The sequence below is a fragment of the Limanda limanda genome, chromosome 20 (assembly GCF_963576545.1).
Source record: "Limanda limanda chromosome 20, fLimLim1.1, whole genome shotgun sequence".
NCBI lineage: Eukaryota > Metazoa > Chordata > Actinopteri > Pleuronectiformes > Pleuronectidae > Limanda > Limanda limanda.
In genome coordinates, this window is record NC_083655.1 from 8,853,122 (window position 1) to 8,870,197 (window position 17,076).

Genomic DNA, 17,076 nt, shown 5'->3' on the forward strand with positions numbered 1-17,076 from the left:
GTGATGAACAATTACAACAGGGATACAGAGGGCATTGTCACAGCAGAATTATGGTTTCATTTGGCACAGCCGGGCGAGCCGGGGGGGCACCGGTTGCTCTGTGCGGATTCTCCAGAGTCAGATCGCTGAGGAGATTGTGTCCAGGAAAGAGAAATGACCAAAGTGCCAAAGATGCTTTGCAGCCAGGCTCCTGCTCGAGGGAAGTACGCAGGAAATACACAGTACTCAACCTGACCAGCACCTTGTACACACTCACTTTACTCAGGGGAGATTTTGATTTAGCTGCAGCGGGAACTGATCTGATACCCGGAGCTTTTGACAAGAACGTGGACATACTGACTTTAGGGGTTTCTGTTAAATCTCAAGTTTTCTTAAACCTGAGAGGTCCAACAAGAAACAGGAAGCCAGCCTCAGAATGCTGAACCTCACCTACAGATTCTGCTAAATCACATGTGGAATCTGTTTGTAGAGATAAATAAAACCTCAGTAATTTCAATATTCAACAAAACTTGGACCCATAAGCATCATAACAAGGTTCTGATGGAACAGAAAAGCATTGAATATTGTTGAAACTATTTCACTTGTCCACAATCAATTGCGAAATCATTTCATACCTCACGCTGCTGCCTATGGTAGACAAGAGAAATATGTAAGACTTTGGTGAATCAAATATAAAACTTTTTATTACCTCCTAAGGCCCTTTTTTTTTTGATGAAAGTGAACCGAATATGTTGTGATCAGGACCATCAAATAACCCACACCTACAGATTTCTGTTTGAATTTCGCCGAGAGACACTTCCACACGTATAATCACAGAATAATGGTTCGCCGCGGCCGCCTGGAGGTGATAACAAAGAGGCTGTCGCACCTTTGTTATCTCGCAGAGTGAAGTTGAGGTTTCCGGCAACAGGTGCAGCGAGGGCGAAGTAGAAGCGGTGTCCGCTCAGAGGTTCGTCCTTATCCACCGCACTGATGGTCTGGATCACCTGAAGACAAGGGGAGCATAAACACAAGATCAGTTTCCTTCCACTGGTTGATTAGCTGTTAACTGAAGCTTTAAATTGTCGGATGTTTGCAGCTTTTATTGTCCCACGTGGGTTCGCTTTGAGGATAAACACTGTTGTCGTAGATTTATATCATGATATCATTCTTAAAAAGCCAGGTCAGTAAACTGGAGAAAATGAGCTCGTATTCTGATTGATGGAAAGATATTTCCTTTATAATGTTTGGCTGTGATTTCCTGTCGTTTAGCTCTTAAAATACCCTAAGTGCTCGTTTGGCAGGAGCTTGGAAACCTCTCAGGGACGAAGTGTTTGCTTTGGGAGAGCAAAGGACTGTCAAGCGGCTTATTCCCATAAAAACATTGAGTGATAACGTTTAATATTAACTCTTTTATATAGAAACCAGAAAATCCACTAATAAAAACAAAATACTGTTTTACTTTTCTCAACTTTTGGTGCAATGCCCGTTCTAAACCCGCCTGTGGTTCGGCCTGTGGTGATGCAGGTTGCACTTCTGTTTCTGAAACTGGAAAAGCAACCTGCAGTAATTTAATTAATATCGAACGTGTCTCATGTCCAAACTGAATAAATTGGCCTCATTCAGACAGAGATTTCTGGAATATTAAGATAGTTAAGCTTCTTCCAAAGATGCTCAAATGTCTCTTTATTTATGCACATGTGGTAATGACGTTGTGTTTAAGTGAAAGTGGACTTTTTAACTATCTTTGAATGCTTTATATCTTGGGTTTTACAGCATAAACCTCAAGAAATAAAGCATTTTACTTAAGTATTCTAAAAAATTATTACTTTAAAAGACAATTTAGATATATAAAATACTTTTCTGGCATATACACTTGAATATGCACACCCCTAATGGGCATAATTGGCAAAGCTTCCAGTAATAAGAGCGTAATATTTCAATGTCCACATAGTTATTGGCATAATTTTGCTTTATTAAATCATCATTAATCAGTGTCAGCTTGTAATTAGTGATGAAATGTGTTGTGATGACCATTAAACAGTTAATCCACGGATTCTTCTTCAATCTAAAATCCAATCAGAGCCGTGTGAGAAGTGAAGTCAGTGTCAGGTCAGTCCACAGGATGTTACGCTGACACTGTTCAAAATAAATATGTGATTCAGGCAGGCATTTCTTCTTTATTATTGAAAGTATGAAAATGACTCATGATAAGGACGGCTGTAGCTCCGGGCGATGCAACACACGCATTTATATGTGTGAGTTAAACAAGTGAATTCTATTTGCTTCTGCCCATTTTATTGCGCCTCAGAACTCGAGGACTAAACAGAATCTCACCCCCTTCATTATAGAGCAGTGTTGACAAATCTAAATAATGCAGGAAATCAAATTACCAAATAAAACCAATTTATTTGCACCCACCAGCATGTGCTGTAATGATTTTTTATTCATACAAACATGTTATCTGGAAATCAAGTTATCTGTTTTCAGCAAAAGAAGAGGAAAAAAAAGAGAAGACGCCTGCTGAGCTTTAATTTCAGCTTCCGAGCGGCAGGACTTGAAAAAAAAAAGAAGCAGAGATCTCAGTGGGTACGTGGTGTACAGAAGCAGCGAGTCACACACACACACAGACACACACGCCATATGGACGACAAATGATAGCCACCGCGACGGCCATCAAAGTGGGTGTTACTGCAGGAGTGTCCTTGTGAATTCCGATCAAGCCTCCCGAGTCCTTTGTAGACAAATCTCCAAACTCAACCCTGCGACAACTGGCGCCCGTGGACGGGATCCAAGAGATTCTTAAAAGCAATTCACACTAAATTATCACACGTCCCAGCCCCGAACAGCTCCGACATCAAGACAAAAACAACATTTAAATGAGGCGAAAGAGAGGGAGGACGAGGAGGAGAAACCCCCCCCACCCCTCCACCAGTGATCTATCAGCGCTGAGACTTGGATTATCAGTTGTCAGCTGTGATTAAATGCTGCTGGTTACAAGCTGTCAGGTATTAGGGGTCGGTGTAGGTGGCAAAACGACATCCTGCCAATTATTAAAACTGGCAGGCGGGGGTGAAAAATTCATGAATATTTTATCGTGTTTCCTAACAAAAATTAAAATAGTTGCTCTTTCATCAGCAGAAAATAAAAAAACAATCACAACTGTTTGGTTCTGCAGCGCAAGGGGGAAATTAATCCGGGGAGCGCGTGAAAAAAAAAGGTTATCCAGAACACGCAGGTTTCTCGTGTGTACGCGGAGAGAAGCGATGTTTGTGTCAGCATCAGTGACAGGTAGACGCCGCCGCCGAGCACCTCAACACGCAGCGTGTGCATGCTCGGCTGCATAGCATGAAAAGCCAACCGTTGATTGTGGGATCACAATATCTCACATGCCTCTCATTCTGTTATGGAAATCTCACATCTGATAGAAACCTTTCTCTGTGGCTCGCACGCCGATGATGAATCCTACACACAATTTGAACCCTTTGATGTCCTTTGAATTCTGCAGATGGCTCCGGAGCTTATCTCGCGGAAGGTTTCCATTCCTCGCCGAGCGAGCGAGAGATCTGTAAATCATCCTTAAATCAAACACTTTGTAATGTATAATGCCTTTCATTAGTGTGGCTCTGATGCAAGGCGTTCCACAGAACCTTTGCTGGGGAATTCTCTAATGGGTTGAGTAGGATACAGGAGGAGAGAGAGGCATGGATGTAGACATAAATTCTGGCTGAAAGACATTAGCAAGCCGCAGCAGACTGGTGCCTGTCGGAAGGCAAGACTGAGGAGGCCTATGAATCACGGGATTGAGTCTTTTTTTCCAGTTTACACATGGCTGCGCGTCAGATCAGAGCGGATAGAAAAGGACAAAGGTGTCTCTATTTGTGGCTTTGGTGAAGGAGGAGGAGAATGTGCAAACAACAGAGCAACGCACACGCATACACACACTCACTGGTCCTGTGAAGCCATTGAGGATTTAGAGTTGATAGATGTATTGATAAGTTGATTCAAAGTTCAGAGTAAATGAGACAGAAAAACATAAACTGCTGCTAATGAAACATTTACATGAACAACAAAGGGCCTGTGACCTTGTACATGAGTGTTTTTTTCTCCAATATTCCTGTGTTGCTGCTTCTATTGTTGGTTTGATCATATGATAAATATCAATCAATAAAGATTTAGTTAGAAATAAACACAGGGACTCTCAAACTGTAAAATCTTTGTAAGTTAAAATGTTTGGTGTTTTTAAGGCATAACTTTTAACTTTTAACCTTGTGCCTTTAAAGGTCTGTTTAACTTAACCTGACAAAACAATCCTTGCTGAACACTCACCAAAAATCTACAGTTTGAATGAATGAAAGCATCTGATTCCACTGTAAACTGCTCATTTCACACGGGTTCCGGTTGTAGATTTTCTCATAGCACCACTTGTGTTAATGTGATGCAGGAATGAATAATCACAACTTCAGAAGCTGATGGTTTTAACCTACGTTATCTCAAATCAAGGCCTGTTTTAATGCAGCACTCAGAAGGTTGCTCCTCAAGTCTTAAAAGGGCCATTTTGTTCGAGGACGAGCCCTCTGTAAGGAAACCAGCCCTCACTGAGAAACCTGCGTCTGGCATGTGAGAAGATGAGAGAATACTATGATAAGGTAATGAAAGGATGGATGAAAGGAGAGAGCGACTGAAACTGAATGTGTACAAATAGCAGCAAGTCTCATTTATCTGTCTGTTTATCTTCAGGGTTACTCAACCACCGCAGAACCGATTTTATTGAAACCTGCTAGAAGAGAGGGGTGTGGCCCGAAGGAGAACTCATTAAAGTTTAGGGCAGATTCAATTAAGGGGCTGGATCTTGTTTTTCAATGGGAGATAGAGATAGAAGGAGTTATCCTTGGCGGAGAGATGCGGTCACAGACTGCCCTTCAAGTTGGTTGTTGATTTGTTTTATGTACGTGGAGGAAATGGTAATCGCCTGATTGTTTCATTTAGACACAGAGTGGGGCAGCAGAACCATCCCTTCCCAAATAGAAACACTTCGATGGAGCGATGGCACTTGGGCGATTCGCTGCTGTTTTGCCAGATCAGGGTCACATGAGCCACTTCCGGTTCACATCCAGATTAAACCTCTTCTCAATCACTGCATTTGTTTTTGGAAGTGATTGAATTAATTGCTCCGTTGCTCAGAGGCCTGTGTCGGCGCCCCCTTGTGACACCATGAATATTTCTGCTGAACCAATCATGACAAGTTCAACAGGAAAACAATGAAAATCTTTTTTTATTGATGCAACTATTGTATTTGTGCATCTGTGTGAGGTAGAGAGAGATACCGCAATGCATGGTGGGGATGGGGACAATTTTGACATCATCCACCTGGGCCTCAAATACTCCCACAATGCACCTTGGTGACGATGAATGAATAATTGACTATTGATGACTGTTGAATCCTCTCTTTTCATACATACAATGCGGAATTTTCTATTGACAGGACAGTTCAGGCATTAAATGTGGAGCAGGACATGCTCACAGGAACTTAAACCTCTGTGTGGTATCAGGTGAGCTACTGTTCAGACCTTGCTGTGCCCCTGAATTATTTTTAAAGAAGGGGAACAGAATGTATGTATATGTATATTGTGTTGCTTTCTGTGTGGCCACTTGCAGGCAGGAAATCGAAAAGTTTTCTGACTCAGCCGGAAACTCTCATAAAGCTCAACAGCAGCACGATGCATAAACTATGCAGGGACAGATGCACTGATGGAATTGCAGCGACTCTGCCAGCAGCATTTCGAAGGCAGGAATACTAATCGTTCTGCAGGAGAGGCTAAGAAAAGACAATAAAATTCAATACAGCCTTCCACATTAAAAACGAAAGCACAATTTAACTAAATGATCTTTGTGTTAAAGCACAATTTCGGCCCGTGGCTGTTTTTCTTTTCAATAAAACATCACGTTGTTACCGTAGATCTTCTATTTATTACTTAACGCACTTATCAGTGATGTAAAAATACGAATGTGTCGAGTTGTAATTCGATTTGAATATGCTCCTTAAAACTTCTATCGTGAGCACCAGTGGTTCAGTGGAATAAAAGTCCAGAGCTCTGTGTCCTGACATAATAAATCACTAAATAACTGGGAGAAGACTTATTTACATTGAGAGTCATTTGCAACATACAACAAAAATTAAATTAACCAATTAAATGAATGTTCTACAAACTAAAATGAACATAGTTGTTGTGCGGAATCACATTTTGTCCCTTTTTTCCAATCCTGTTCAACATACGACCACAGATGGCTGGAATCGAACCACTGTCCAACAACATATGGCACAACAGCGATTGCAGACGGACAGATAAACAACCAGATGGATGGATAGGTTTCGTTTTCAGATATGAACTCTGGTAAAATATACAGGAAATTGGGGACATGACGTATAAACTCATCACTGCTTTTGTTCAACACTGTCTCCTACGAGCATGACGATGGGATATCTGTCTCCTTTCACGTCTGTTGTGTGTCTACGTCCACAACACGCCCACTCGAGTTCCGCTGCTACATTCTTCCATTACATTTTACTAGACGTCTGAGGGATAAAGTCCTGAGCGACTGACTCGGATATTTGTGTTCTCACATAACAGCCCCACTGGAAAATTCCACCGAAATATCCCAGCTCTCCGCAGACGGATGTTTCATAAAGAGCTTTACAAACTTTCAACAAACTAACACATGTCAAGTTTCTCCTCGTACACATCAGCAAACACGTGAGATGAGAAGTGTCAGTCGCTCCACTAACGAAGTGATGAATAACGACGGCACTGACGTGAACGTGACTTAGAAGGCGACACCTGAAAAAACAGTCATCAACACGTCTCTATTTGTGGTGAATGCTTCAGTCTCAATGTTTATCATACATCACTGCGTCGTGATGACTGGTTAATTAGGAACAAATCACACACAACTTCTTTATTTAATTATCTTTTCACACTAATAAAGTGATAACTTTGTTCTAGCCTATTGAGTGAAGGAAAGGTCCGGCTATTGAATATCAATAGATGTAAAATACCAACAGAAGCATAAGAAAAAGTCAAGTATCGAAAAGTTGACGATACAACAGAGCGAAATATTTGTAATATCATGTTTAATTAGTACTGTTATGAAGAAGGTTATTATCATTATTCTTATTATGATAATGTTTTCTGACCTTAAATAACTAACATTTACACATTTTTCAGGTATTTAATCTTTGATTTGGGCGAAATTACTTTAGATGTGTGTATTGTATATATTTTACAGTATATAGTAGTAATAGTAGTAAGTAGTACTAACAAAAATGTAAATGTATTATATTAACTTTTCCAGTCTTATCCACTCAAAGTCAAAGTCCCCTGTTCATAAAACTCCCAGCACTCGTTTTATCCAAACCATTCATACATAATTGGCAGAACTATCTGAGGCAATTTGTGGTTCCATATCTTACCCGAATAGAGGAGCCCGGGATTCGAACCACCGACCCGCTTTACCTCCTGAGCCGCAGCAGCCCAAAATTCAAGTATTATATTAATATAATTTCTTAAAACTAAATCCATCCCAAGATAAGGGCTTTAAGTTTAACTGCAGAAAAAATCTTTTTGACTTCAGAGTGTCTGAACTTTTTTGATTGAAGCCTCCAGTCCAGTCGTCGGGATTCATTCACTTTGTGGCCGATGTGATGAAGAGAGTAATGTCTGCTAATAAGCCGAACCACACTGAGGCTCTAGTGAGCGTGTGCGAGGAGATCAGAGCGATAACAAGCTTGAATAAAACACTCTCCTCTGTTTGACGGCGGCGGAGTAAACACGTTAGAATCTATTCCAGCGTCTCTGAGTTCCTGCTCGTGGTGCAGAATCGTTGAGTCGGAGTTAACTTTACTCTGTGGAGAAATGAGACTTACAGGACTTGACGAGTTCCTTCACAACGTAAAGGCCAGTTGCTATAGTGACGTGTAAGGTGTAGTTATTATTGATTATTGGGAACGGGGATATGAGTCTTTCACTTCAGCCCCGTGGAGCCCTGCTGGTAGATGACTCACACCACCAGGTCACACCAGACACACTTGAAACTTGAGCCCCAGAGTATAAATAAGCATGGCATAGGTGGCACTCGTTGCCATGACGACGTGACAGCTGTCACCAGGGGTTGTGTTGACGGAGGAAATGGCGGCCCTGCAGTTTTCACACCCCTCACTCTCCGCGGGTGGCGGCTTCATAAGATATCAACGCCCACACACACACACACAAGTAGATTCTAATGCCGTTCAACAAATGTCATCTTTGCAATCTCATCCGTTCCTGAGCCGACTCTCTCGTTTCCTCATTGGTTATCTGAGTCTTCTGCTGAGATTCATGTTGGTTGGCGTGATCCCAACGCGGCTGAAGCGATGTCCCGGTGGCGAGATCCCAGATGAATATTTGCCCCCGTGTGCCATCTCTTTAATAGCGCAGACGGTTGTTTTTCCGCGTCCCCTGCACTTTGACATATCTGTTTATATCTCCCGCCCTGATGAAACACCTCTAACGACGACTGGTGGCATGAAGACGTGTTTGTGTTGTGTGTGTGATTGATGTGAGAGCCAAGGCGGCGGGTAAGAGGCGGTAATTACTGTGGGTTTGATCAGGAAAGGGGAGAAATAGCAGAAATATAATGAATAACTACGCTGAATGAGCTATTAGCAGTTCATGTTTGCAGTGCACAACGTGGGCGTACAGATGAATATCACCGGGTTACTTTGATACTGGTGAAAGTTCTGAGAAGCAGATTTATGGATGTTTATTCAGCTGGAAGGGGCGAGGATGTGTTTTTTTTTTAAGTGATCGATGTGACACTGGAGGCGTTCGTGTAAGAAGTGGCAGGTGAAGTGGTTTTGATCGGGGGGGAAGAGACGACACCAGAAATGCTCATGACCAGAGGTTTTCAAACACCTGGCTTCCACCGCTCCAAGTTAAAAGGATTTGATGTTTGTGTGTCAACAGGTTTTCAAGGATCTATGTTTGATTTCGATTATCCGGTAAATCAAGTTTCTTAGTATTCAGCATTAAAGGCTATTTATGGTGCTTATAAATATTCCTTATCTTCGAGGGCTTTCACATCAACTTGTTTTGGACGAGACCCTTCAGACTTGTTTCATTTGCAGTGTGACCAGTGTGAGACAGTTCAGACTTTGACACACAGTAAGTTGAGACGACATTAAACAACAGAAGAAGAAAGAGAAGCAGAAAAGCTGCTGGCAGAATCCTTTGACGTCTTCGCCTCCGATGATACGACAAGGACGTTTACTTTTCTGACAGTTAAACCCTGATGATAATACAGTCTCAGCAATTTTCTTAAATACATTTAATCCAGTAAGCAAATACGATAGAGCTGAATTTTAACCAGGCCAACATCAGATACAAACTGATCGATGTGCAGGTACAAGCACAAGTTGACACAGCTCACACACGTGATGACGACAGGACGTACACGTGTCATACAACAGTCATCACATGTAAACAATGAAGCACTGACATGAACTTGGCGTCAGACTCTGAGTTGTAAACTTCATCAGGGATAATCTCTCTTATAACTTCAGTTTATAGGAATAACAGTTCTCATAATATTTGGGGAAGTGTGCCGCTTTTTCAAATTGTGCTCCATTAAAAGTCTGGTTAAAAAAAAAATGTGATAAATGTGAGAATGAAGAAATCCTCAGGGGAGTTCTGAATTCATAAGAAGCATTTTGTTTCTATAAGCCTTAATGTTTGGATGTTTATTCAGAGTAGACATCGCAGATAATGATAATACTGGGATCCCATTTGGATCTGAAACTATGTGTATCATGTCCGCGGCTTCAGACTGGACTGAGAGTTATGACTCACAGCAGGAGCGCGGTGTCAGGCGCAAATTGGAGCCATCAGGATCTGAGAGCTTCGCACCTTAATTGCCTCCGTGAGCCGAGTCTCAGGCGCCGCCGCCGAAGCTCTGACTGCCGACCACCGCGGCAAATGAGTGTAATGAAAACACTGAGTAATTCCTGTTGCTGTGAGAACAATGGCATGTGCACCTTTGTCTTTGTCCCCACTTCACCTCTCTCACTTAGGAAAAACCTGTGTTCCGGGGCTAACCAGCGTTCAGGCGCGTCTCCTCAGGGGCTGCTGAGCCTCCTCGGGGGGGCAGGGGGAGCAGATGGGGGCAGCAGAATGCCAAGTCCACTCATGTATGTAATGGTTACACCGAAGTGATTGTACAACATGACCCACCACACCATTCCCAGTGCCCTTGCCCCTTCCACCCCCATCATAATATCAGTTAATATTATGGCAGGAGACAGACGCGCCGGTGATCCGTAGCGAGTGGCGTCTCCGGAGAGCGCCGGCGCCACGAGACGCCCTTAATTAGGCCTGAGAAATGGCAGGTTGCTCCATCCGTGCGCTCCCTGTTAATCTGAGCCACCGAGTCACAGAGTCAACTCCGATCCCAACTGGCAAATATTATTTCATCTCTGTCGCAGCTGTGAAGGAGCCGATGGGCGTGACAGCCAGTGGGCGGCCGGAGGTTTTCGGAGCAAAGCTCGTGGTGCAGGACAGTTCACTGCTCTGCTACCAGACACACAAACACAACAGGAGCATTTTAATTAATCAGGAATCAGGAGGGCAGTGGAGCGCACACCCGACAGGTTCCCAGTCCACCCAGTCAGCCTGCTCACAGACAGCCGACTCCTCGTTGGGATTCAAACGGTGTTTCTACATTCAAATGTCAACCGCCCTCTTCCCCTTTTTTGCTCTATGTGTATTTTGGGGTGTAAATTTCATCATGAAATTTTCATTTTGCCCGTCTTCATTATTCAGTCTGAAAGTGCAGCGTCCCAGCGGTGCACTTCACTGTTTCCCCAACAGACGACTGCATTAGAATAGAACCCACATGCAGAATGCCATAATCTAAAAGTAAACACATTTTCATTTTAGTTTAGATTTAAAAAACGACAATTAAAAGTGAAATGACAAAGAACACTGAATGTTTTTATTCATTTAGAACTGACCGTAAAGTTAACTTGCTAGCTGGCTTTGTAATAACGCATTTATTTGCACTGACTGTTACTTTTTTTACTGCTGTATTATCCCACCTATAGTGTATTCATATTTATATATATATTTATCCTGCTCACAGTGTATTCATCGTTCTTATATCATACAATTCCTCTTAATACTGTAATATTCCATATATATACATTTATTTACATTTTCACTTTAATATGCACAATACTCTGAACTTTTACTGCCTTTTTTGCACTTCTGGTTCGATGCTAAACTGCATTTCGTTGTATAAGTACTTGTACTGTGCAATGACCATAAAGTTGAATCAAATCTAATCTAATTTATCACAGTTTTCACTCAAGTTCAACTTTTTATTTGGATACAAATCTTCTCTCTCTCTCACACACACACACACACACACACACACACACACACACACACACACGCACACACGCGAGCTTCGAGCTGCAGCAGCACATTTACGACTGCACCACTTACAGACTGTATAGAATCTGAATGCAGCTCGTCAGCTCGCTGGGCGGAGGGAGATACAGGTCTCCGTCACCAGCGGCTCGGCACTTTACAGCAGAGTAGCTCCTAGCTACACTTGATGGGGGGGTGGGGGGTGGGGAGGGGGTTGGGGGGGTGGGTGCTCAGCTATGGTTGGCATTGAGTAAGCAATCTGTCTGCTTCAGCTGAGTAATTACAGATTTGCTGTACCTTTTCCTGCTGATGATGCTGTCATGGGCCACGGCTGTGACTGTGTCCTGGGGGCCGGTTTGATTGCTGGGGAATGACTTTGTTTCAGTATTGTCATAGTCGCGCTGCCATAATTTATCAAGCGCCGGAGCAGAGAAATGTACGAATGATGTGGTGAATGTGAAAGTCAGAGCGTATTGACGGGCGATGGATAGTTGCTGGTGTTGCTCTGGATTCTGTGTCACTGGGCGACAATCTTCTGAGGATAAGTGGCGGGATCATTAACCAAAAATAGACATTCAGCTCCGGTAGATCCTTCGATAACTGCTCATATAGAGTTGATGTTTATTCCACAAAATGCTCTGGCCCCCAGGTTGAGCTGTTTATGAATTCAATTTACATTTAGCCATGTCTGAAAGCACCTCGAGGTGGGTTGAACTGTAGATGGTGAACTTTACTTCTGTTATTTTGTGATTTTAACAAAACTGGAACAACACAAATAATGAACTTCCCACAGCAAACAACAATGACCTGTTCAGAATAACCTCATTGAAACCACAGCCACATTGTGGTCAAGCAAAAAGCACACATGAAAAAAACCAAACTAATGCACACATGAAATATTATCTCTCAGTTTTGCAAATGGAATCATTTGCTATTTTTGTTCACCCAACCGCGAGCTCAGCGGCAAACTCCACAGAATAGGAATGCAAATAACGTATTTAAAAAGGGCCTAATAGCCATTTCCCCAAACAATGCATCATTCTGATCAATTGTACTTATTCAGGTCTGCACGCCTCCTTCACCCTCGCCTCTGATTGTATTTTCCCAACGCAACGAGCAGACGGATCGCCGCCGCGGACGCACAAGTCATTTAGCAACAATGAGGCCAAATGCTCAACAGGGGGAATATGAGAAGCTTCTCCTCCTGCAAACCTCTGTTCTCTGAAAATCTCCCACGTCCCCCCCCCCTCCTCATGATACCGTGATGCATTCCTCTGCCCTCGTGCCCTCGTGCCCTTGTGCGGTTGATGGTCTAATTACAAAAGGGCTTCCGCACGGAAAGTCAAACCGAGGCAGATCACTCCTCCGTCCCAGCATGAGAGATCACATTACGCTGGGATATCATTGCGGATTAGGACCGCAGGCAGAGTCAAGCACTGTCATTAATTCCGCTGGCTCTGACAGAACGGAATGAGAGCAACAACCGCTAATGAACAATAACACCTACAATACCTGCTATTAAATCTTAAAGATGCGCCTCATCCTAATGATGCCGTTTCCCCGGGATGACCCGGAGCTGTGGAGAGAATCTGGACTTGTTTTGAGGAACAAGAAAGAGTTTTAATGGCTTTGAGAATCAGCGGGCGTTCGCTACGAAGGAAAAACTTCAAGCGAGTGTCGGGAGTGGATGAAGGAAAACCCGAAGGCGAGCTGGACCAACTGCAGAGACGTTTCTGGGCCTTACCTGTCCTGGCATGGCGTTTTCACACAGGAGGGTTTCATAGTCGATGGCGAAGACCGGAGCGTTGTCATTGATGTCCATGACGGTGATGAGCGTCAGGCCTTTTCCGATCTGGGTCGGGTCCTCTGGAAAAGAGAGAAGCAGAGAGTCCTTGTTTATTTCGCAGTAAATTCCCCCCCCCCCTCAACTTATCCTTGATGCTTTTGACCGAATTATTGAATATTAATCTCTCTCATGTTTTTTTATTAATCACAAAGGGGGAAAAGAGCCGCTGCGATGAAATATGCAGCGTGTGCTTCCAGCAGCTGGTGTCCTCTTTGCTCTGGAGAAGCCAAAGTGATTACACCCAGTGCAGGCTTGTTGTCAGGTGGGGGGGGGGGACTGCGTGGGCAATCAGTGGGCTTCGCGCCCCCTGTCTCTGCCCTGACACGCACTGATGGCTAAATGGCTGCGTCTGAGTGCAAGATGATGATTTAGCCTGGCGTCGCCTCCACGCCGGCCAGAGATGACGCGCTGACATTCGGCTCCGGCTGATTTGACGGTGATAGAAAGGACGCTCGGACCCTCGGGGGTGGGGGGGCGGGCCACAGACTTGTTGTCATTGGCTTGGTCCGGGGGCCGGGGCGGATGAAATGTGAGTGACTGCGGCTGAAATGCACAACATCCCTCAACCCGGAGAGTCCCCCCGTTCACCCTCTTGAGTTACAAAAGAACCCATTTGCTATAAATACTGTCATGGGGGGGGGGGCGAGCGTTGCTGCCGAGTCCACGAACTCCGAGATGTTCCCGGCCGAAAAAAAACAGCGGCCGAGCGTCACTGTGTGTCAGGAGCCGGCTCCTCATGCGTGAGGGGAGCGTGGTGACATTTCATACGGCTATTATTACATGCTGCCTTGTCTTTGTTGCTATATCAGGCGAGAGCTCACACTCGGGAATCAGCCGTGTCTATGTGTCCTTAGATGTAAATAAAAACACGTCTTTGAAGCAGAGAGAGTGATGAAAAGAAGATTTGAGCAATAAAAAAAAAACGATGAAGACCCTTTTTCCCACTGAGCTCGGTGTGGAGACGTGAGAGCAGAGGAAGTGCCGAGCTGACAGGCCGCTCGTCTCTCTGCAACTTATACTGATGCGATGCAGCTGTCGAGAACTGCTCGGCACATCGGGCGCAGATGATTGTTGTCGATTGCGTGACGGCGGTGAAACGATAGGAATGCCGAGCGAGAGAGAGAGAGAGAGAGAGAGAGAGAGGGAGAGAGAGCAAAGGCAAAGAAAGGCACTTGCGTCCTTGGAGGCATCGAGAGACGAACAAAAAAAAAAGAGAAAAGGCACGCGGGACTTCTTCACATCACATTAACATAGTTCACCCGTGGGTGAGATCGCCCACCCTGAGTCAGCATCACGCCCCCCCCGGCTCAAAGCGACACGGAGGTCAAAGCGACCGCCCGCCCCCCTGTGCGTGAATTAACATTCCCCGACAGCCTGACACGACCCCAGCGATTGTGTCGTCCGCAACAGAGGAAGAGACGGGATGAAGAGGACGTGAGCACAGACAGGATCTGAGGTCTCGTGTTTTTACACAGGTTACAAACTAAAACACTCAATGGACGTTTGGCAGATTTACCAGAGTCCTTATCTAAACATCGGGTGTTTGGATTTCACACAAAGATAAAGCAGCCTTCACATTTCTAGTTAGCAACTGGAGGGAGTTCATGAGTTAACTATGTTACCTGCTGACTTGTTTTGAAGTGACATTTTTGCTGATTACTACATTTAAAGTTGTGGTTTAAGCTAAAAGGCAAAAGAAACTCTGTATCAATGTGTAGAAAACATGACAAACGACATATTGCTTGGAGCCTATTGGTGTTTAGAGCTGCTTTGCTTTATGTTATTAAATAAAACAGTTTGTAGTTTCAAACAAGAGCAAAGAAGACTTTTAAAATAAGGAATAATCAATGTTTTTAGGGAGTGAGCATATCAAGCAAAGTTAGCTGCGGATTGTTTGAGGCTTAAACTTTCCCAAATCCATGAAAGATTAAAAACAAGCTTCCACATACGGAGAAATATATATTGTTTTCTTCTCATTTATTTCCGCAGTGAAGTAAGTTATTGAAATAGTGTGAATTGGAGCTAATAGCTTAAATTAGAGCAGATGCACATAAACAAGCTCAGGAGTGATGCATGTTGCATTTGGACAGTTACACTAAATCATATGCAAATCCTTTGCTTCTATATTTATAATAATCACTGCTTTAGCTTTTAATAAACATATTATTGTTAATTTACTGACTCTCTCCTTTGTGTTTTTGCAAAATGTATTTCTCTGTGTATTTTTGAATAGATTGCAAAAAATGATATCCCTTCCTTACACCTTTGTATTAAAACAAGCCCCACCCTCCTTATTTCACACCTCACTAATGGTTGTTAAGTTTTAATTAATGTTTCTTCAGGGGACTTCAGTGAACAATTAGCTCTGATGACTTCAGGTAAACTCACGGCTCTCGATGGCGAAGATGGTGAGGTTGTGGACGGAGTTGGCCTCGCGGTCCAGAGGCTTGGCCGTGCTGATGATCCCACTCAGAGCGTCCACGTTAAAGAAGCGCTCCAGGTCCGTGTTCCTGTCGATGGAGTACCTGGACACAAACACACGGCCATTGTGTACTTTTAAATGCTGCTTTGGGAAAGTGGTATCGATCCGACATTGTAGTGTTTATTCTACGTGTGAGGAAAGATGATTGTAGTTTGGTTCCATCATCCTGCCGCACCTTCTGTTGATGCATTACCAACTTTAATCAATCAATGGATTGAGCTCACGCTTTATACAACAGGTACAATTTTCCTCTTATCAAAAAGTGCACTTGATTTCCAGGAATACAACGGGAACTTGGAACTTCATACCAAGAAACCTTATTAGAGTTCGATAAACCTGATGCTGTCTACTTGTCCCTGAGCACACAACACTGATCAAACCCTTTTCAATACACAGCAAGCAGAGAAAATTACAGCTTCAATTAGCCTACATCCAAAGGGTATTATTGCAATGTAATTTGACTCTTGTGGCTGCATTAGTTCCACAATCATTTTTAATTTCAACAGATGTAGTGCAATATATTGCCGAGGCTGATAACAGTCACAGGAGCAAAAAGAAGCAATTTACAGCCACAATGGTGCAGTAATTTGATTTTCTGATTAAGATTAGTAACAATCCAAACAGACCGAGCATGAATGCCGTACAATGTGGGTTCAATTAATGCAGAGTGGGTGGGATCTTGAGTGGGAATGCGAGTGCTTGTTTTGAGTCGTAAATGCCACGGCACAAGTGTGGAGTCTCGACCCTCCTGCAGGAATGCCCTTCTCTTGTTCAAGATGGCATTTCACTTTTGCAAATGCTGCACTCCTTGGCCTTCCCACCATCTGGCGCCGTCTTTGTGAAATCCACACGGGGACTCTTTCCGAGGGTCCTCAGATTCCTTGTGATTGCAGATAATGTGGAGCAGTTGACTTGATTAACTAATTAGTGTTCTTGACTTTGGCTTTATGAGAATTCTTTGGGAAATTCAAGGTTTATTTTGAGTTTGAAGAACAGCATGTGAGTGGTCGGTACCTGATGGCGCTGTTGGAGGTATCTGGATCGTGGGCCGAGACCCTCCCGATCGAAGTGCCCACTTTGGCGTCCTCCGAAATGACCATCCTGCTGAGCGGCGAGGAGAAGACGGGCGGCTCGTTCACGTCCTCCACCGTCACTTTGACCGAGGTGGTGTCGCTGAACGGGCCCAGGGTCAAGAAGTTGGTGTCGATGTTCCTGTTCGTGGCCTCGACTCTCAGAGAGAAGCTGCTCTTTGTTTCGTAGTCTAGAGGCTGGAGGAGACAGAGAAAGAATATGCAACGTGACCTTCA

General features: G+C 43.8%; 1 protein-coding gene across 2 annotated transcripts in view; it reads right to left on the reverse strand.

The window, feature by feature from the left end:
* The window catches only part of LOC133026862 (cadherin-7-like), an 85,232-nt gene that overhangs the window by 10,660 nt on the left and 57,496 nt on the right, over positions 1 to 17,076 (reverse strand). For both annotated transcript variants that reach the window (XM_061093844.1, XM_061093845.1), the window contains 4 exons: positions 16,784 to 17,037; positions 15,676 to 15,812; positions 13,186 to 13,307; positions 869 to 986 (listed from right to left, as the gene is read on the reverse strand). In XM_061093844.1, coding sequence (XP_060949827.1) covers positions 869 to 986; positions 13,186 to 13,307; positions 15,676 to 15,812; positions 16,784 to 17,037 — 631 coding nt within the window. The remainder of the gene's footprint in view (positions 1 to 868; positions 987 to 13,185; positions 13,308 to 15,675; positions 15,813 to 16,783; positions 17,038 to 17,076) is intronic.